The sequence below is a fragment of the Corylus avellana genome, chromosome 1, assembly GCF_965113065.1.
Source record: "Corylus avellana chromosome 1, dhCorAvel1.hap1.2, whole genome shotgun sequence".
In the NCBI taxonomy this organism is placed as follows: Eukaryota; Viridiplantae; Streptophyta; class Magnoliopsida; order Fagales; family Betulaceae; genus Corylus; species Corylus avellana.
In genome coordinates, this window is record NC_142490.1 from 9,048,849 (window position 1) to 9,070,777 (window position 21,929).

Here is a 21,929-nt window from a genome sequence, read left to right on the forward strand (position 1 = left end):
AAGAAAAAAAAAAAAAAAAATTGTAAGGAGGTAGTGGCCCCTACGAAGCACCCAATAGAGGTGGTCGCGTTGTGTCAAATAAAAGTTGGGCTGTTTGATAAAAAATTTTAAAAGTACATCTTTGACTTTTTTATTTTAAAAAATGGTCAAAACACACTTTTGTTAAAAGTTTAAAAGTGAAGCTTTTGCTTTTACAACTGCTTATTCAATGACTGATTTTCAATGTCATATCATCAAATTTTATAATAGTTATAAAACAATCTAATAAATACTACCACTCATATAATTTAGAAAGAAAGTAACATGAAAACCTTCTAGGGTAGATTTCAAAATACCTTTAACTGCAAAAGAAACCTTTATACGACCTACCAACAACGAGAAAACACAAAGAAGAGAAGAACGACTCTTCCCCTTCTTTGTTCATGTCCCTTTTCTTCCTGGTAGCAGTGTTCAGTGTCTTTTCTGTAGTCTCTTCCGAACTCTGTTTTTGGCAGTTTTGTTTTATATATAGTTTTTCAAACTCAGATTTACTCGTCTTCACCAGCCAATGAGTTTCTTCTGAGTGATGTCTACGATGCCGTGCTCTTTCGCTACTGCTTGTATTGGGGATTTTGTTTTCTTAGTTTTTAGTTTTAATTTTTTGTTATTTTTGTCATGTTCTTTGGGTCAAGGACGTGAGTTGTTTCCATGACTTTTTAGGATGAAGAGTAGATTGGTGTAGAGAATTATCTCTCACAACTAGAAAATAAAGTTTGAAAATTTAGGCTACCCATATCTTAGATCTAGTCTACCTGGAGTAGATCTGTTTCATAACTATAATTGTATATGGGTTGGCGGAAGTTAACTATGATTTATCAGAGCTTTACACGTTGTGATGTAAGAGTTTATGCTTTTGATATTTTATCAATGAAATCTGACAAGATTCTCCCTTTATTCTCCCTTTTTTTTTTTTTTTTTTTTTTTTTTTTTTTTAAAAAAAAAACATTTCAAGATACCTTTAGGCCGTGTTTGGCTTGTGGAATAGACCATTGAAATAAACTAGTTAATTCTAGATATAGATATTCTTTTGTTTGGTAATACACTATTCATGAGAATAGTTTATTCATTTGGAACTATTAATTCTATGCACACATGAGTGGCTTAGCTAATCCTTAAGAAATGAAATACATTTTTCAAAAATACCTATATATATATATATAAAATTTTAAAATTAAAACAAAATAAAAAGAATAAAAAGAATGAAAAATAAAGTGGGTGGTGTATGCCCATGCATCATTGAGTAAAAAACCAAAGAAAAGGGGGATAAGGAGTCCAAAAAAAAGAGTAAATGAACAGAGTTTTGAACTTTTGGGCTTTTGGATACAACTGGAAAAACCTAGAACTGAGGGATACAAATGCAAAAAAGCAAACCGGAAATCCGAGGGGGGGTGAAAGACAGCAACTCTAAAAAAGAAACGGGAAAAATACGTAATGGCGTAAACGTGTGTTCTTGTCGGGCGTGACAAAATCTCTGTTAGCGGTTCTTTTCAAGCTTTTGTTGTAACATTGATTAATCGGAAGTATAAAAAAAAAGGTTTTTTAAAAGGATAGATTGGAATCTTGGGAGCGCAATTTTCCACCATTTCTTTTGTTTTTCATTTTCACCGGTCCGAAGTTTCACGTTCGCCGGTTGTCCGGATTTGCTTGTTATTAATTTATCCCACTTCAACGACCCTACAAATCAAATCAATCACCCATTGATATCTCTATCAAATTACTATCAATATTAATGCCTCTCTCTGTCTCTCTCTCTCTCCTCCCCAAGTCTTCACAGAGATTCGTCGGTTGATATCCGTGAAACCAGTTTTGTTCTGATCATCGTGCTCTGTTTTCGTGGTTAGAGGGAAATACAGAAGTAACAGAACGTCGCCGCTTCGTCGTTTCATTTCTCTCTCTCTCTCTCTCTCTCTCTCTCTCTGTGGATGCTTTGGAGTTTCATGGAATATGAAGTCTGACTGTGTAAGAATCCGACCCTCTTCATCTTTCTTCACCCTCTTCAATACCCAGTTTTTCTTTTTCTTTTTTTATTTTCCCTGTTTTCGTTTGAACCCAGAAAAGAAAACAGAGGGAGAGAAGCAAAACTCAACTCAGCTTGGCTATTTTGTGATACTTGTGATGTTTGGTAGGATGAGGGTCTCTGAAAATGTTTACAAAATTCAGAATTCGTTTTCGCTATTTGTTGATTACAACTGTTGCCATTGTTCATGAGAAAAGGCAAGGATTTTTTCGATTAGGAGATGAAGATAGCAATTGGCAAATAAGTACATCTTTGTGTAATGTGTTGAATTCTCCCCTTCACTGTTCATTTAGGGCTCTCTACACTTTTGGGTTTTCTGTATGTGGAATGTGAGCATTTGTACCATCAATGATCATTATGCACTTAAACAAATTGCTTTGTATATGTTTTGCTTCTTGATAAACGTGGTGATTTTTCCTTTAAACTTTGCCATATATTGTTCTTTTGGTTACTTAAAACAGCTGGTGACACCTCATTCCAGTAAAATTTTGCTCTATCTCATTAGAAGGTGTTGATTGTATAACTACTTATATTTCTTGAGGTTTATCCTTTGTATACTCCCTTTTCTTTACAGGTATCTGTATTAGCAGATCCAAACTATCGGAGGTCATGTCTTTGTGGCCTTTTACCCACAACTTCTTTGCTTTGTCTAGTGTTCTTCATAGGGAGTGCATTCGTAGCACCGGATTACAAAGAGGTAGATATGTATATGTGACTCGAATATCTAATTTATGCTTTTGAAGGTTTTATATAACTTTCTAGTCTCTACAATTATTCAACATTTTTTTTTTTCAATTGGTATTTTACAGCTTTAGCTTTTTTTTTTTTTTCCTGTTTTATATATTTTTAATTAAAAATTTGCAAGAGTATTTTTGTGTGGATTACTGGTATTTCAAATAGTTAAAATATCTGGGTTTAAAATTTCAATTAATTTTTATGTTATTTGCCTTTGTGCCGTGTGGATGTCTCAAGTTGGGATGTTAAATGCTTCTTGTCTTGCAGAAATTGTCAATATGGGGATTAGGTGGTAGTTTACAGAATTCAAAATTCAGCAATTGCGGGGTTTGTTTTTCTTCCCTTAGAGCTTAGTACCCTAACTTTTGTGCATGGAAATTCTACACTTATTGTACTATATCTTTCGTGTCACATGAAATTGCTGGAATTTGTTGCTCATATTTGTTTATCTGTTTTAGAATAAATGCAGGCCTCTTGGAAGCGAGGCATTACCTAAAGGTATTGTTTCCCAGACTTCTAACTTGGAAATGCGACCATTATGGGGTTCTCCAAAGGTAAAGGTTCATAAGATGAGTTTTGTTTTTGTTTTTTATTTTTTATTTTTTCTTTCACGTGGGAGGGAGAGTTCCATTTGTGATGACCTTACCTTTCAAATTTTGATTAATGATGCTTGAGTTATTCAAATTTTAAGGATTATTCAGTTTACCTTTTATATGAGGAAACTCTTATGAATTTTTTTTTTTACTTGCAATTGTTAAACTTGTATGAATTTTTATTTTTTGTTTTTATTTAATTCCTATTTTGCTTGGTGAAGAAATTCTTTCATCAACATTAATATATCTGCTCATTTATAGTGCCTTGAGGATCAAGCTGAGTTGATAAGAGGTCTGGTTTAGGACATATATAACAAAGGCCATTATCTAGTTCTAGTACCACAGGAGCAGGGTCTTGAGAAGCAGTTCGACATGATGTGACCATAGTTCAATCCCATTCAGTCCTTTATATTTTTATTTCTGAATTAGCATCCTAGTTTGTGTTTGTATCCTCATCTTAGTCTGTTTTTGTATCCTCTTCTTAGAGCTTGCTTCAATTTTTGCATCATGCACCCGTCCTGGCATTGGCTTTTAAATATGGTCCTTTTTTCACCTGTTGCTACTACTCTCGAGGTTTTTATTTCTTAGGAACAATCATTCTGATATTGCTCGAACTTTTATGTAGGTTTCCTGCCCATCCAGATTAAGGCTTGCATTTTTGTGCATCATGTGTACATTGGCCAATGTTCTTTGCTAATTCTTCAATAATTTTGAGTACTTTAAATTTGTTTTATATCTTCTTTACATTTACATACATTTTCACCAAAAGACATATATCAGTTGATATTGGTGCTTTTGACATTGGTATAATGTCCATCATGCCTCATTATATTTGTTTGAAGACGTGGTGTGGAGAAAAAAGTGGAGAATGATGTAATAAGGCAGCTGCTGTCTTCTTCCAGGCCACGTTTGAGAGAGAGCTGTTAGTGTAAATCTAACAATAAAAATTACGGGAATATGCAAGAAGATATTGGGAGCATTATCGCCACATATTGCTAATACAATAACAAGAGGAAAGTGTTCTTGTTTGAGTTTAGAAACCACTGAGTGAAGCCTCAGCAAGTTTTTCAACTAGGATAGTCGATAACTGTAATCAACGAAACTGCTATGGGTCATCTGTTCCTCTCTCTACACTTACTATTGGCAACTACGAGTTTTAATTTTTTGTGGAATTATTTTGAGAGAAATGTAGTAATCACAAAGATTGAAATGTGAAAGATATATATATATATTTTTTTACATATTTTCAGTAATATTCATATATGCACCACAAAATGCTAGAAGTTGCCTAAGCATTTTACAATTGGAACTGGAACTATTCAAGTCTAAGCTCCAGTTACTGTTTGAAGTGTACACTAATGTAATTGCTGTTTGAAAAATGGTCTGAACTTCAGTTTAACTTTGTTAAGCTTATCTGGTTATTACCTTACAGGTTTAGACAATAACAGATAATTAATTACTTTTTTTATTCTTTTCCCCCTTTCTTCATCCTTTTCGTTTTCTTTTTGTTTATAATTATTAAAGAATGTCAGTTAGTCTTCAATAACAAAACATATTTCTTGAACTTTTGCCTCTATGTAATCAATTGGGTACCGAGTACAATAACTGTGAATGACAAGACTGAAGGCATAGAGCTGGTTGCTTAATTATTATTATATCCTGTTTAAGGGAAGGGTTCTGCAATTTCATTGGTTAGTATCACACTTCAGAATGTGGTACATGGATGTCATAATTATTTTTAATATGGTTTGATTTCTATGTGAGTATTGGCTTGTATGCTGTTTAACAGTCTACTTATAACACTGATTTTCAACAGACTAATGTGAATTCTACAAATAATTTATTTGCTATGGCCGTCGGGATAAAGCAAAAAGATCTTGTGAATAAAATGGTCAAAAAGGTACGTAGTTGAATCTGTGCATGTTCCTAATTACGATTTTTCCTATTTTATCTTGTGGTTAATTGCTTGTTTTAACTCCATACTGCAGTTTCTGTCAAGCAATTTTGTTGTGATGCTTTTCCACTATGATGGAATGGTTAGTGAATGGAAGGATTTTGAATGGAATAATCGTGTCATACACATTTCTGCAGTCAATCAAACTAAATGGTAACCAGTTTTAGCCTTCCACTCTAATCGTCACTTTTAAATGAAGTTGCAATATTCTAATCTAATTGTCATTTCTAAATGAAGTTGCATTATTCTAATTTGTCCTACTGGATTTTGGTTGTCGTGATTGCTAGGTGGTTTGCCAAGCGTTTCTTACATCCTGATATAGTGTCTGAGTATAGTTACGTTTTCCTCTGGGATGAGGACCTTGGAGTTGAAGACTTCCATCCTGAGCAGTATGTTGACTACAACCTATTATGCAAAGGAAAAATTAAAAAATTTGAATGGAAAGTTTCAAAGTAGCTACTGTCACCATTTTGCATATCATATAGTCTTTGTGATCAATTATAATGCAAAGTACTGGACTATCTTTTGGCCTGATATCAACTAACACAGTTGAAATACGTTGGGAGATAGATTTATTCTGATTTCTTAATGAAGCCTAAGTATCTTAGGGGGAAATAAAGAAAAACCCCTTCATGGGTTCTTAACCATAAATTCTTAAGAGAACTTGTAAGCCAAAGGCTAAACAATTTTCTACATAAAAAAAGAAGAGAGTAACGGAATAATAATAGGTAAAGCTATTTTATAATGATATCATCATCTTCCTTTTATAAAAGACAACACTCTTAACACCTTATGAACAATTTATCATGATCCTTGATTTAGGCAGTTTTTTTTTTTTTTTTTTTTGGATGAATAAGCGAATTTCATTAAAAAACCAAATCAACACCCAGCTTACACGCCTTATAGAAGGCAAGAAACCAACCAACAACTACAACCTACAGAAGAACAAACACAAGATTACACCAGCAAATCTGCAGGAAAATTCCACAAATGACAAAAAACCAGATTCTCCTTAGTCTTTGGAAATTTATCCTTCCCTACAATTCTAGAATGAACTTCCCACAAAATTATCTTCAATATCTGCTCCTCTGTTCTGGGTTGACCAGCATGCTTAATATCATTTCTGGTAAGCCAAATATTGTAGACGGTTGAGCTCAAAACAAGGCGGCACAGCAAACCTATTAAAGATTTATTTCTCTATTTACTGCATCCTAGTTGCAAAATATCCTTCCAGAAAACAGGGGGATTCTCTTATTTGCAATGATTCATGCAAAACTTACAAATACGATAACTGAAACTACATTCAAAAAATAAGTGGTCACAGCTCTCAAGCCCATTTCTACAAGAAAAACATTAAACATCACCCTTGTAACCCCACTTGACCAAATGTTCTCCAGTAATCAGCCTATTCCTCATAACAAGCCATAGAATAAAAGCTTGCTTGGGGATGGCATGAGGAAACCAAACTAACTGCCACCAATCAATCACCTCATTTTTCTCCCTAGGAATCTCCCAAGTTTCTGAGCTCACATAAACACCCTCTTAGAACCAGCCCATATAGGTTTATCACAATTAACCCTCTTAACCTCCAAGAGCTTAGCTTGAATCTCAACCAAAGCTTCAGATCTGGCAGACCTTCCAAAACCAATCCCCATTGTGCAGCACAGAAGAAAGCTTAGCCTCCACCCTACTTTGCGCATCATAGACAACTCTATACCCAAACTTCTCAAGTAAAATTCCAGCAGGGTGCCAATTATCCACCCAGAGATGAATGTTTTCCCCATCCCCAACCTCAAACTTCAAAAAACTGTTAGCATATCCCTCAGCTTAAGAATTTTCCTCCAGCTCCAAGAACTATTTTGAGGAATACCAACACTCCAAAAACTCTTTCTTTTCAAGAGATTTTCTCTTACCCAATCCACCCAAATGGATCCTGATCGAGCAAAGAGATTTAGACAAATTCCCTTCATAGTAATATGTGAACGGTACATGTGAGCAGTATTTGTTTTCCCGCCAAAGTTTGTCCTACATCAGTACTGAGAAAAAAAGTAATATGTTTGTTTATGATATGCACTTATTCTCCATATTCCGGGGGAATAAGATTCTGTTTGTCTCATAGCAAAATATTTTGTTGTGAAAATTTTTCCCAAGAGATATTTGGCAGTTTTTTCTTTTTCCATTTTTCTATGTGTTTGGGATTGGCCTGAAGTATTGTGTGAGTTCAAGAAGGGGAAGAAACTCTAGTACAGTGAAAGGGAAGGGAAAGGGTGCTAACTGTTCCTTATGAAACCTAAGATTGTATCATGGAATGTGAGAGGGCTGAATGAGACCGAAAAAAAGGTTCAGGATTAGAGGTTTTCCCGAAGATTGGAACGCGTATATCATTTGTTTACAAGAGACAAAAATGGAGTATATTTCTAGGGAGGTGCTTCGCTGCTTATGGGGTTGTCAACAGTTGACAAGTCATATTTGAGGTCGAGAGGGGTGTTAGGAGGGATTTTGTTAATGTGGGATAGGCAGGTGGTGGAGAAGATTGAGGTGCCTGTGGAGATATTTTGGGTAGCGTGTTCTTTTAGAAGTGTTATTGAGAATTTTGAATTTGGGTGCGTGTGGTGTTTGCAGGTGTGTATGGCTCTAATGATGATGTTGAAAGAAAATGTCTTTGGGATGAGTTGGTTGGCCTTATGAATTGCTAGGAGGTGTCGTGGCGTATTGGGGATGATTTTAATGTTGTTTGATATCCATGTGAAAGATTAGGTGATACTAGATAGTCACGAGCTATGTTGGATTTTGCGGAATTCATTTTTGATCAGCGCGTTAGGGACATCCCACTTGTATGGGGAATTTTACTTGGCCTAATAATTGTGATTCTCAGTCATGATCTAGAGCTGATAGGTTCCTTCTATCTCTGGACTGGGAAGAACATTATCCGAATGTATAAGAGACTTCTTTCTAGAATCCTGTTGGATAATTTTCCTTTGATGTTGGATTGTGGTGTGGCGGGTAGGGGTATTTAAGTTTGAAATTTGTGGCTAAGGTAAAAACATGGTGTATGTTCTATAGTTATAAGGGTTCTAGTTATGTGTTGACGCAAAAATTGAAATCCTTGAAATCCGATTTGAAGAAATGGAATTAGGAGGTTTTTGGTAATGAAGGGAAGTGAAAGAAAGATCTTTTGGATGGTATCCGTGAGTTGGTTATGATTGTATAAGGAAGACCTTTAACTGAGGATCAAAGGGTGAGGGAAGAAGATATTTCTAGAGAGTTGGAGAGGATTATCCCTCTTGAAGAAGTGAGTTGGAGGTAGAAGTCAAGGGCCCTTTTGTTGAGAGGGGGGATAAAAACACTAAATTCTTTCACTTTGTGACAAATTTGCATAGAAGAAATAACTCTATGGAGTCTTTAGTTGTTAACGGATCTATGTTTTCTGATTCTATAGAAATAAGGGAGGATATCATCGCAAGTTGAAGGCAAGTTAAGGATTGGAGGGTCGTTAGGGTCTTTTGGATCGTGTGAGGCGGAGGGATATTTGGGCTGCATTCTTCATCTGGTTCCAGAACTACGTTTCTACCTTCACCTAGGCTGGTGAACTCCTAGTTTATGCCGGGATTGTCCTCTTCCTACAGCCTCCATCCTCTTCAGTTTTTGGGTGTTTTCCGTTGGCCCCCCATTCTGGTGGCTGATATCGTCCTCGAGGAGGGTGAATCCGAGAGGGAGGGGGGGGGGGGGTGTTTTGGTTGAGACAGAGAATGGAGAGGTGGGGATTGAGGGCTATTCTGAGTTTGTGCTTAGCGCGATGGGAGCTGCTCCCATTTTGGGGTTGACTTTTGGGGGTGACAAGAAAAGACTTATGGAACTTTTTTCTGTCATTGAAGAGGGTTGGTTTCTTGAAGATGGGATTTCTGCTTCTAAACTTAAGTCATTAATATTTGTGTTTTTTTCAATGACTGGTATATGGTAATGGTATAGTTCTGTGTCGGCACGTGGGTGGCGCGTGAGAGTGGTCTGGGGTCAGCTTTAGGCTGTAACATGGCAGAAACGAGGAGGTGGTCGGTGGAATCCAAGGAGTTCGAGGTGCTGATTAAGGTAGGGACTTCAGGGGTGAGGATTTTTTAGAGGAGCAAAAGACTTCACAAATCCATTTTCTTGAAGAAAGATGAGTTAGCTTGGTTAGTGAGAAATGTGAAGGATTTGGTAGCAGTGGACAATGCAGAAGTCTTTTGGGATCAGTCTAGAGCTGGGTATCCTAGAATTATTGCTCAGAAGTGTGCTAATAGGCATGGTTGCTTTCTGACGTTGGAGGAGTTTGATGGAAGAAAAAGGTGTGGCTCGATCATTATTCCAGAAGGTAGGCGTGGGATAGGGTGGGATCGTTTCAGTGAGGAGGTGCGAGTGGCAAACTTCTCTCTACGTGAACCTCAAGTGATCAGTGGGCATGGCGCAACCAGGGGAGAAAAGAGTGTAATGGAGGTTAAGGGACGCAGGAGCTATGCGGAGGCAGTGAGGTTATCGACGAAGCAAATTAAGGAGGGCTGTAATTCCAGCCAGGAACAGTACGAGAAGGTGCAGAGGTGGTCGAAAAATGCTTCTGGTCTTATGGGAAAGAATACCCACGAGTTGGGCAGGAAAGATTTGGCTTCAACAAAGACCATTATCTCGGAGAGGGCTCACGGCGATCCTGGAGTGATTCAGTCGAGGTACGCTCAAGCATCTGCAGAGGTTGGACGACAAGGCTCGATGGATGATGGGCGTATGGGGTGTTCGTGTAGAGCTTCGGCGAGTAACCCACAAACGCCGGCGATGGCGCAGGTATCGATGATGGCTCCTGATCACACGACGGGACAGAGGGGGAAGGGGCACCATGCTGTTGGGCAGACCTACTCCAAGCTAAGTCTCGAGCTCCTCAAAGCCAGGGACCTGTTGAAGCGTCTGCAACAAGAATGTGACGTGGGTATGATGCAGATCAACATGGCGCTCAAGACTGAGGAGGGCAGTGGGCTTGGGATTGGGCCAGCTCTTCAACCAGTGGGTCAGAGGCAGCCTGCTTCGAAAGGGATTAAGGGGTCTGGGCCGAAATTTATAAAGCCCAAAAAATGGTGGAGGGTGAAGAAAACTCCGGTTTTTAAACATATAGGAACGGTGGGCTCGGGTATGGGTGTTAATAACCCAGAAGGAGGAAATGAGGCTTGCACATCAACGAAGAAGGAAAAATTCACGTTCGGCTTGCGTTCTGGCTCAGATAGGCCGGCAACTCCTTCGCTGGTGGTCGCAAAGGTCCCATCAGAGGTCAGGGGGGCTGAAGAAGGTTCCAAAGCGGTTATCGGCACTGATGGAGAGGATTCTACAAGTCCGGCGAGAGAGGCATTACCCACTGGAAAAGAGAAAGCGACGGTGACTTATAGGAGGAGGAAACGTGGGTCGCAGAGGTGGAAAACCGCAATGGGATCGCTAGAAGCCTCTTCCTCGGCGTTTGGGCAAGCGAAAGGAATATTGGGGTCGTGGCCGGGAACTACTCAGAAGGTGCCGGAGACACTATTCTGGCCGGAGAACACACAGAACGTGCAGGAGCGCCGGATGGAGAGTGGTGAAGCCGGTGGGGGTCCGTCGGAGTGCTCTGTGGAGTTAGGCGAGGCAGGTGAGGTTATGGGCTTTGCTTCAGATCAGTCGCCGGAGACATCCTTCTCGCCGGAGAATACACAGACTGTGCCGGAGTGCCATATGGAGACTGGAGACGCCAGTGGGGGTTCGCCGGAGTGTTCTGTGGAGTCAGGCGATGCAGGTGAGGTTATGGGCTCTGCTTCAGATCAGTCTCCGGTGGATTTTTCTTCTCGTCGGAATTCTGGGATGACAGGGGCATGTCGGGGGGAGGTTACTAATTTGATTCAGTCGATTCATAGTGGACAGACAGAAAGTGGAATTGGGAATGGGTCAAATAGGGAGGAGGATAGCATCTTAGCAACAATTGGGTTGGAGGAATTAGGATCAGATAAATGTTCTCCTAATTGGGTAGTTGAAAGCTGCCTCAAATTTTGCCCAAAAATTGGTGTTTCAGATGAGGGAAAGAAGGAGGAGTTGGCAGCTTTGTTCAATTCTATTGAAGATTCCAGGAAGCAGAATGACTTTGATTTGGGGGACTTTTCAGGGAGTGCCTTTCTTGTTGACAGGGGCCAGACGTTCTCTACGCAAGGTAGGGGCGTGGGAAGGGTCGAATTGGTGGATCATGAAGCTTAACATCGTAACATGGAACGTGAGAGGGTTGAACGCCCTCAAAAAAAGGTTGCGTATTAGGGGCCTTTTGAAGGAGTGGAAAGCGGATATTGTTTGTTTGATTGAGACCAAGATGGAGACTATTTCCAGGGAGGTGGTTCACACTCTTTGGGGTGGTCAACATGTGGGGTGGAAGTATAAAGGGTCTAATGGTTTGTCGGGGGGGATGTTAATGATGTGGGATAGGAGGGTGGTGGAGAGTAAGGAGGAGTGTGAGGGGCAGTTCACTTTGGCATGCTCTTTTCAAAATGTGGAGGACAATTGGGTTTGGGCGTTTGGAGGGGTTTATGGTCCGAATGGGGATGTGGAAAGGAGGGTCCTTTGGGAAGAGTTGGCTGGTTTGATGAATGTGTGAGAGGTTCCTTGGTGTATTGGTGGGGATTTTAATATTGTCCGATTCCCTAGTGACAAAAGGTATGGATGGTGACAAGGCTCCGGGTCCAGATGGTTTCTCCATGGTTTTTTTCAAGCTTGTTGGGGTGTTCTTAAACAAGATGTTATGGCGGTTTTTGATGAGTTCCATCGCAGACGGCAGTTGGTGAAGAGTTTGAATGCTACTTTCATTTCCTTGATATCAAAAAAGGCGGATGCGGTGGAAATGAAGGATTTTCGGCCCATAAGTTTGGTGGGAGGGGTGTACAAAATTGTTTCTAAGGTTCTAGCCTTTAGGTTGAGAAGTGTTTTGGGTAAGGTTATTTCCTATTCTCAAAATGCCTTCATAGGGGGTCGACAAATCCTAGATTCGGTTCTTATTGCAAACGAATGTGTGGATAGTCGCATGAAGCAAGGGGTGCCAGGTGTTATTTGTAAATTGGACCTGGAAAAGGCGTACGACCATGTCAATTGGGACTTTATTTTGTACTTGCTGCATAGGTGTGGTTTTGGGGAGAGGTGGAAGGCTTGGATAGAGTGGTGTATTACTTCGGTAAGATTTTCCATTCTAGTGAATGGCTCTCCGGAAGGGTTCTTTAGCAGTTCGAGGGGAATTCGGCAAGGGGATCCTCTTTCTCCATTACTTTTTGTTCTTGTTATGGAGGCTTTGAGTAAGATGGTGAATGCTACGGTTGACCAAGGGCTTTTGACAGGTTTCTCGGTGGGAGATAGGGTTATTTCGGAGTTGGAGGTCTCTCACTCCTTATTTGCTGACGATACCTTGATTTTTTGTGAAGCTTCTCTCGAGCAAATACGGTATGTGCGACTCATTCTTTTATGTTTTGAAGTTGTTTCGGGTTTGAGAGTTAATCTTGGAAAGTCCAAAATTGTGGCTATTGGAGAGGTGGAGAACATTGGGGTATTAGCTAATATCCTTGGGTGTAATGTTGCTGAGTTGCCCATGAAGTATCTGGGTCTCCCTCTTGGGGCGCCGTTTAAGGACACGGTTATGTGGAATGATGTGATTGAGAAGATGGAGCGTCAAATGGCAGGTTGGAAGAGGATGTACCTCTCCAAGGGAGGCCGTTTAACTCTCATCAAGAGTACTATGTCTAATCTACCAACTTACTTTTTGTCCTTGTTTCCGATCCCCATGGGTGTTGCTAAAAGGCTTGAGAAAGTCCAAAGAGATTTCTTGTGGGGAGGAATGGGAGATGAGGCTAAGTTGCATCTTGTAAAGTGGGATCAAGTGTGTTGTCCTTTGCAATACGGTGGTCTTGGTATTCGAAAGTTGCATCAGTTTAATCAAGCTCTCTTGGGGAAATGGCTTTGGAGATATGCGAATGAGAGTGAGGCTCTGTGGTGCAAGGTTATCAAAGCCAAGTACGAAGACCAGGAAGGCGGGTGGTGCACGAAGGAAGCTTCGGGTTCTCATGGTGTGGGTGTTTGGAAGTATATTCGGCAAGGTTGGAGTTCTTTTGCCAAAGGTTGTCGGTTTGAGGTGGGGGAGGGTTCGAAAGTTCGTTTCTGGCATGATATTTGGTGTGGGGAAAATCCTTTGAAGCAAGACTTCCCTTCTTTGTTCAGCATCGCTAGGCACAAAGAAGCTTGGGTGAAGGATAATTTTACTTGGAGGAATGGGATTGTAGAGTGGAATGTCATTTTTGTGCGACCCGTTCAGGATTGGGAGATGGATTTGGTTGCTCCTTTTTTTGATCGGTTGTACTCGTGCAAGATCTCTGTAGGTACGGTGGATCGTATTTGCTGGGCCTCGTCTAGGAAAGGCAAGTTTGAGGTTAAGTCGCTCTTCAAGGCATTGTCTAACTTTGACCATGAGGTGTTTCCTTGGAGGAGTATTTGGTGCACAAAGGTGCCTTTGCGAGTGGCTTTTTTTGGGTGGACCGCGGCCCTAGGCAAAATTTTGACTATTGATAATCTACGTAAGAGGAACTTTGTGGTGGTGGAGTGGTGTTGTATGTGCAAAAAGTCAGGAGAGTCGGTAGATCATCTTCTTCTCCATTGCTAAACCGCAAGAACTCTTTGGCACGCTATCTTTAGTCGGTTTGGGTTGCATTGGGTTATGCCTGGCAAAGTGAGGGATTTATTTTATTGCTGGTGGTCGGGAGGTCGTGCTTGACTCATTTTTTCTTCTTTACTCTTGGATGGCCGCTTGGCTAGCTCCTTTAGTAATTAGTTTTTCTGACTTCCTCTTTCATTTCTCTCCTTCCTAGGCGCTCTCTTTTTATACTTCCCGTGTGTATGGGTTGCGCCCCTCTGCGCTCTTGTTATATAATACTTTTACTTATCAAAAAAAAAAACTTAAGGGGAAGAGGGAGCATAAAAATTTGGAATGTTACATTAATTTTGATGCTAAAGGCAATGGCTCTAGTCGGGGTAAAGGCAATGACTCTAGTCGAGGTATAGGCAGAACTAGAACCTGTTCTGCGGGTTTAGGGCTTTTTTAATTTTTTTTTCTTTTCCAGTATTCTCTTGTATACTTCTTGTCTACTAGGGTTGCGCCCCTTTACACTTTTGATATGTAACATTACTTATTCAAAAAAAAAAAGGGAGGATATTGTACAATTCTACAAACGTTTGTATTCCAAACAATATAGCTAGTGACCAACGTTGGATAACCTTTCATTCCTTTCTGTTGATGTGGAGGAGAGAAATTGGTTGGAAAACCGTTTTGAGGAGAGTGAAGTGCTGAAGGTGGTGAGAGACTTGAACAGTGAGAAGGCCCAGGCCTGACGGATTCTCTATGGCTTTTTTCCAGAAGTGTTGGAAAGTATTGAAGGAGGACATCATGGAAGTTTTCAAGGAGTTTCATAGCTAAGGGAAGTTTGAGAAGAGCATTAATGCTACTTTATGTCCCTTATCTTTAAGCAAGCTAGCACAGTGGATAGTCGGATTAGATATGGGGAACTTGGAGTGTTGTGTAAATTGGATTAGGAGAAGGCATATGATCTCATGTTAGTTGGGAGTTTTTGTTATATTTGTCGAAGAGATATGGTTTGGGGGAGAGATGGTGAGTTTAGATAGCACATTTCATTTATACTGTGTGGTTTTTCATTCTTATTAATGGTTCTCCTTCTGGTTTCTTTAGCAGTTCACGTGGATTAAGGCAGGGGATCCGTTGTCTCCGTTATTGTTTGTGGTTGTTATGGAAGTACCAAGTAGGACGATGTCTGTAGAGTGACATCTTTGCAGATCAAGTACTTTGATGTTCCAATAGGAGCCTCTTCAAAGGCTAATACTATTTGGAATAACATTATTGAAAAATTGATCGTCATTTGGTGGGTTGGAAGAGGCTTTATTCTAAGGGAGGTAGGTTGAGATGGAAATTCGTTAGTTTTATTTACGGAATATGGATGGAGGTACCATCTCCGTATTTAGTTATAACCTAGGCATCATAACTTACAAAATGAAACCTAGGTGGGAAAAAATAAAGGCGTTAAAACCTAGGTACTAAAAAGGTATTTAACCCAAATTTTGTCTTGATAAGTAATAGAAAATTTTATAAAAATACATAAGGTGCCCCTACGTACATAGATAGTATACAATAGGAGCACCTAACAATAACGAACAAAATAAATACCCAACACTAGATAGAACCCACCCAAAAGCCCTAAAACCCTAAAAAGCGAAACCCACAGAACGCTAGCCGCTAAAAAACATTAACTTTGCCTTTCCCACACCTAGAGGATGCGCCTGTATTATTATAATTTATGGACCATTCTAAGTTCAAAAGCTTCCTTCTGTCTTTGTACTTAGAGTAGGCACCATTTGCCTCCCGACGATGATCCTCATCAATGGCTGTTAGGAGAGCCACGGTTTGATCCTCAAACCCCTCAGATGAGACACCCACCACCGAACAAACGTAACACAAAATAGAGCCCAATCCAAGGGAGTGATAGGGGTAAAGCAATCTAGAGGGGAGGGAAAATCCCCATCGTCCCCATCCCTTTAGTCGCCTCCCTTACCCCACACCTCCAATGCCGAAGACGAAACAAGACCAACCGGCAACTTTTGGGAATAAGCCACCTAATTAGAAATTAGCATTTTGGACCTACAATATTCATGCAATTGGACTATGCTCGAACTATTTTAGCTAATAAGCTAAATAAATCCATTTAAAAACTTCTTTGATGTATATTAAGAACCCTTTTCTTGGGTATAATTAAGTATTGTATTAAAAAAAATGTGTGCCTTACTTCAATCAGGCACGCACTTGCGCTTTGCGACTAAGCTCCATTAGGCGTTTGCACTGAAGTGCACCTTTAGATTTTAACAACATTGGTCAACTTAAATCTTAGTTGCATGCTTGCTATGAAATCCAATATTACATGCTTGTGATATTTCTTTGAGAAATGCTTATACCTGATATTCTTTATACTCTTGAAACTTCTAGATATGTATCTATAATTAAAAGTGAGGGGCTTGAGATATCACAGCCTGCACTTGATCCTAACAAATCTGAGGTGCATCATCAAATTACCGCTCAGGGGAGGAGAACAAAAGTGCACAGGTACTCTACTAGGCTAATTGTCATTTCATTAAATTTATTTTGTTTTAATTTTTACCTTCTCCACCCATAGTGAGTGTTCTGATTGCCAATTTTGTTTGTCCCATGATGTCTCTCATTTCAAAAAATTAAAGGTTTAAATTTCTACTTCTCTTTTTTTTTCCTCACCTTAAAATTTGTCCCTTAATGAAAAGAGTAAAGCATTATTATTATTATTATTATTATTTTTTTTTAAAAAAAAAAAACATACAAAATGCTAGAGTTTCTAGGCATTAAATGTTTCTCCTTAAAATCAGTGTATTTTGCAAAAGAGACTCAATATGGCATGGAGGGAGTATTCTCTTAACATAGCAGGCTTTAGTTATTTACTGTGCACCTTGTTTTTTTTTTTTTTCTTTTTCTTGGTGTCCTTGTGTATACTTCCAGTGTACTTAGGGGTGCCTTATGCCTTTTTATAAAGCTCTTTAATTATCTATCAAAAACAAAGTTGCTTACTGTGCGCCATGCTACTAATACTAAAACCTGTTCTGTATTTATGTGAGACAATGCTTCTAATATTACAATCAGATTCAGCAAGAGGATGGTTATTCACAATCTGGCTACGATTAGCAGTCTGCCACAGCTGCTTCGGTTGTTCCTATTGGGCTTTTGCGAGCATTCTTAACTAGAAAAATCTTTTAACTTTCAGACCTGACCTAACTAAATGGTTGTACTACTGATATAAGAACATATTCTTTGGACTTCAAGAATAGCATAGAAAAAAGTCGAGGAATGTCTTCATAGCTGTTGGGATATTTTAATTAATTTCTACAGCATCTTGAATTTTTGTTGTTTTACTGAAGCAGCTATCATTGGTTCTGCTATATGCCCAAACAGTGCTAATTTTTCTTAACAATGCATCATTTGGTTCAGTATGCTTCAAAGTAGTTGCTTAATCTGGTCTGCATGTTGTCTATGCTTTTGGTCCATGTGTCTGCAGAAGAATTTACAAGCCTGGTGGCAGTGGGAAAGGTTGTGATGGCAGCAGTACAGCTCCTCCATGCACTGGGTAAAAGTGTTGCATGTACTAGAAGTATTTGCTTTTGTTAATATTTATTAGAATAGTTTAAAACTATTCATTGCTGAAGAAGGTGTAGAAGCTATATTAGAGAATTCCTCTTCTTACATCATCTTTATTGCAAAAGTTGAAGTTATTGTAGTTGACAAAAATAAGATGAAAATTGGTGTTGCAGCTGGATAGAAATGATGGCACCTGTTTTCTCAAAAGCTGCCTGGCGGTGTGTATGGCATATGATCCAGGTGTGACATATTTACTTTACTAGTGATGAAATAAGTCAAAGGATCTGCAGAGGGTTCTCATTAATCAATATGTTCAGTTGTTTCTATAAGATGTGCTTAAATTGACACAGTATAGAAACGTTTTAAACTAGAAACTCCTACTTAGATAAGGATAAACTTGTCAATAATTAAAAGAACCAAACTAAACCTTTACAGGAATAATATTGGCAAAACTTTTAAGCACATAGGCCTGAGCCTGCTAACTTCAGCACCAAAAAATTTAAATCACTAAAATAAGCAAAATACACCCAGGACAAAATTTTCAGTTTAATCTCCTGATCTGAGGTTGGAACCAAAGATGGTTTAGCCATGCCCCACCAACAAAATTAATATGTTTAATACAGAACTCCTGTTGGGCCCGTATGTGGACACTGCATTGAGTTTTTCATTTCTATATTCACACCTGACCATATCTCATCAATTTGTTTACTTTTTGTGTTTCTTTTCCCTTTTGAGAGGGCAGGGTGAGGTTGAGTGCTGTAGTGCTTATTCTGGTAATTTTGGTACAAAATTGTAGACGATGTAAAAATGTATTAATACTATTGGATCAAACTGAGTAATGCGTGTTATGCATTAAAAGTCCAAAGCAATGGCAGGTGGGAAAGGGGCTGGTTAGGGTTTTCTTGTTATATTTTTAATGATACTAGAGTCTTTATATAATGCTGTAGTCTATCAATTTTTATCACATTATGGAGGTTCCCCAACCCCTTTTGACTTGGTGACTTAGATTGTAACTTATGGTCTCATTCTGGTTAACTCAGTTAGATTCCTTGGTTCCATAATTATTTGACAGAATGACTTGATCCATGCTTGGGGCCTAGATATGCAGCTTGGTTATTGTGCACAGGCAAGCTCCTTATTTTATCTCTCTCTCTCTCTCTTGAAGATCTACTTGACTGAAAGTTGTTGCCTAAAGCCATTTTTTCCCTGAGCAGGGCGATCGAACCAAAAATGTTGGTGTTGTCGATGCTGAGTACATAGTCCATTATGGTCTTCCTACACTTGGAGGCATAGATAGAAATAAGGTCTGATTTTGTGACATCTTTATGACGAGACTAACACTGAAAATGATATCATCATATGACATTGTGACCTTGAGCTGTAAAAGCTGAAGGTGTTTGTTAGAATTTTGACTATATAAACAGTCCATCTCATGTTTTGAATTTTGTAGGATCTGTTACAATTTTGTCGATTGTTTAGTGGTTTACTTTCTCATACGAGGGTTGACTAGATTAGATTTTGTTGCAAGAGTCATCAGCAGTTTCAGATCTTGTGCTAAGGTCTAATGTTGTTTTGAAAGAAGTTTTGCTTCTTTCCAAATAGCTTAACAATGCACCGAGCTTGGTTAGAACTTGTTTTCCTTGAAAGTGAAAACTAGTAACCATGTGGGTGAAAAAAAAAATTATAAATGAATACTCAACTCTGCTTAACCTTAATCTCAGCTAAATTGGGGATCGCTCCATGATCCTATTTCAACTAATCAGAGTCAGCAACATGTGTTCCCCCCCACCATTCTATCCTATCTAAGAGTATAGAATTACAATCAGTTCCAAGTGCAAAATGCTTCCTTCGCTCCATTTTTCTACAAAATTCTCTTACTCCACATGAAAACTGACTTTTCATATACAAGTGAAGAAATCACAAGATAAATTACTAACTTAGCATGCCAAAATGTGTCTCCCAGACCCATACATGCCATTGGTGGGGCCACAAAATACACATCTTTCTTATTATCTACCTGGCATTCTCCCTGGCACTTCATTGCATGTAGGATATGATTTCTGTAAACAAGTTTTGGTCTGGAAAGCACAAAGCATTGCACTTTCATGTAGGATTAGTTAATTATATTATAGGCATACCAGTATCATTATCCTTTGTAGCCCATATGGCTGTATGATGTGCAGTTTAATCGCATCTATCCTGTCTCAGATTCCATTTTTTCCTTTCCGCCTCTTTCTACCATTCGTTCAATGGCTTTGTGATAGAAAGCAGGGTATGTAAAAGCCAATATCTCTTATGGGAAGAGTGTAAGCTGAATGCCAGTAACTAAACAACTGAAAACAGATAGAAAATGAGCTGTGACTGTTTCCTTAGCTATTACCAGGATGGTGCTTTTGTGCTTCATAATTCCAGGATTTCATTGAGGATTTTATCTGTCTGTATATTGCAAACTCCAATCTAATATTCTTGTGAGATAAGTATATTGTTAATTTTCTTTATCTGTATAATGATATTTCTAACATTCACTTATCCCAAAAAAAAAAAAAAAAAAAAAAAAAAAAAATGCTATTTCTAACTAAGTAATGCTAGAAGTAACTCTTGTGTCATTCAAAGAATGATCTGGCTTCTAAAATCACCATTGGCTTTGTGATTGATTATTATTGAATTTGGATCAAATTGTAATTTTAAAAGCCATATCATTTTGAGACTGACACAAGAATGACACAAGAGTGATTTCGAGAATTATTCTTTCTAACATTCAGTTTAGGTATTAAATACCGATAAGTTTTTATCAATGCAATAGAATTCATCACACTTGCCCAGACTTCCATAACTGAATGAAATAAAACCAGCATGAAAGAGTGATTTCTTTTAATAATCTGTAATGTTTTTTATCTTCATAAAAACTCGTGTTTGTATTGCAGGCATCATCTCACTCTCGTGCAAAGGATCATAGGGTTGATGTAAGTCATGAGTCTGAACAAAAACTTTTTCCATTGAAACTGATTTTGTCTAGTTCCCTAGGCTCGTTAGAAATGCCTTTCGAAATTGCTTTTGTCTAGTTCGGATTGAAATGCTCCAATATCTATTCAAGAAGCTATTTTCTGTGATAATTAATTCATGTGTTTGTATTGCAGGCATCATCTCACTCTCGTGCAAAGGATCATAGGGTTGATGTAAGTCATGAGTCTCAATAAAAACTTTTTGCATTGAAACTGATTTTGTCTAGTTCCCTAGGCTGGTTAGAAATGCCTTTCGAAATTGCTTTTGTCTAGTTTGGATTGAAATGCTCCTATATCTATTCAAGAAGCTATTTTCTGTGATAATTAATTCCTGTTGTTCACCAAGGGCATACGAAATTGTCAGTTGAAGTCTATTCTGTTCTTATGATCTCTTATTCTTCATACTGCCATCAGTCCATACTAGTGAGCAACATGCATTTGAAGATTACTTAAAGCATGGAGGATATATGACAAACTTACAAGGAATTAGAACTACTAGGTCCAGTGAAAGAATCTAGAGTACATAATATCCACTTCAATTAGGACTCTTGATTTTACATGGAGAAAAGGTGCACTGAAATTGAGTTGGTCTACCAGTCTGCTGATTGTAGGGGAATCAACTGTTGACCAGGGCAATAGGGAGGGATAGTTTGAGAGACAAGCATGCCAATATGTTCTGAAATTAGAATCAAATCCTACACCTCTCTTCCATAAATTCCTTGGCTGTCTCCTTGAGATTTTGCATTCCAATCTATTAGTTATTTTGAACGGAGTACGAATGTGTTTTGTACAGGTGAGGAGGCAGTCGTACATTGAATTGGATATTTTCAGAAAACGATGGAAAAAAGCTGTAAAGGAGGACGAATGTTGGATTGATCCATACCCGCAGCCTGTGGAGGAAAGCATACTTTAATTCTCATTTGATGGTCTTCAAATGTCCTTGTAACATATGTACCATTATACATCACAGATGTTGTAAAGATAAGGCAAGACCTCAAGAGGCCAAAGAAGGTATTGATGGATAGGAGTTATGCTGGGATCTTGAGCTGTTGAATACTGATAGGTACAAGACTCTGCATATCTTCATTGAGACCTAGTTTGATAAACACTTCCATTGTTCATATATATTATAATGAAATCTTGTAATTTTTCCATTTTTTTCAAATTATATTTTTGTACCCACAAGCAGAAATTGTAAAGCATTTAACTTTTTTAAGAAGAAATCTTGTGGTCTCTCAAACAGAATGAGAAGCAGCCTTGTCAACTCCACTTGAGCTTGTGAGTCGATTTTATTTACTTTAGATTGACTAAGATTTTTTTGAAGATTTCCATCTTATTGCTGAGATGACAGTATTCTGATTGTAGC

General features: G+C 38.6%; 1 protein-coding gene across 1 annotated transcript; it reads left to right on the forward strand.

Moving 5' to 3' along the window:
* The first annotated feature begins 1,569 nt into the window (after nt 1-1,569).
* LOC132168701 (uncharacterized) lies at nt 1,570-21,713 on the forward strand. The gene is made up of 15 exons (XM_059579721.2): nt 1,570-1,998; nt 2,631-2,753; nt 3,059-3,118; nt 3,250-3,345; nt 5,201-5,284; nt 5,373-5,491; nt 5,626-5,727; nt 16,389-16,505; nt 17,482-17,550; nt 17,735-17,801; nt 18,634-18,687; nt 18,776-18,865; nt 20,486-20,524; nt 20,699-20,737; nt 21,357-21,713. Exons 1-15 carry the CDS (start codon nt 1,984-1,986, stop codon nt 21,474-21,476), a joined length of 1,194 nt encoding a protein of 397 aa, XP_059435704.2. The 5' UTR covers nt 1,570-1,983; the 3' UTR covers nt 21,477-21,713.
* Nucleotides 21,714-21,929: the final 216 nt, after the last annotated feature.

Bases quoted from the DNA above. Each gene is read 5' to 3' on its own strand.
- LOC132168701 (XM_059579721.2), top strand. The intron at 5,285-5,372 runs GTACGTAGTTGA...TCCATACTGCAG, and splicing joins TGAATAAAATGGTCAAAAAG to TTTCTGTCAAGCAATTTTGT. The intron at 17,551-17,734 runs GTAAAAGTGTTG...TTGGTGTTGCAG, and splicing joins ACAGCTCCTCCATGCACTGG to CTGGATAGAAATGATGGCAC.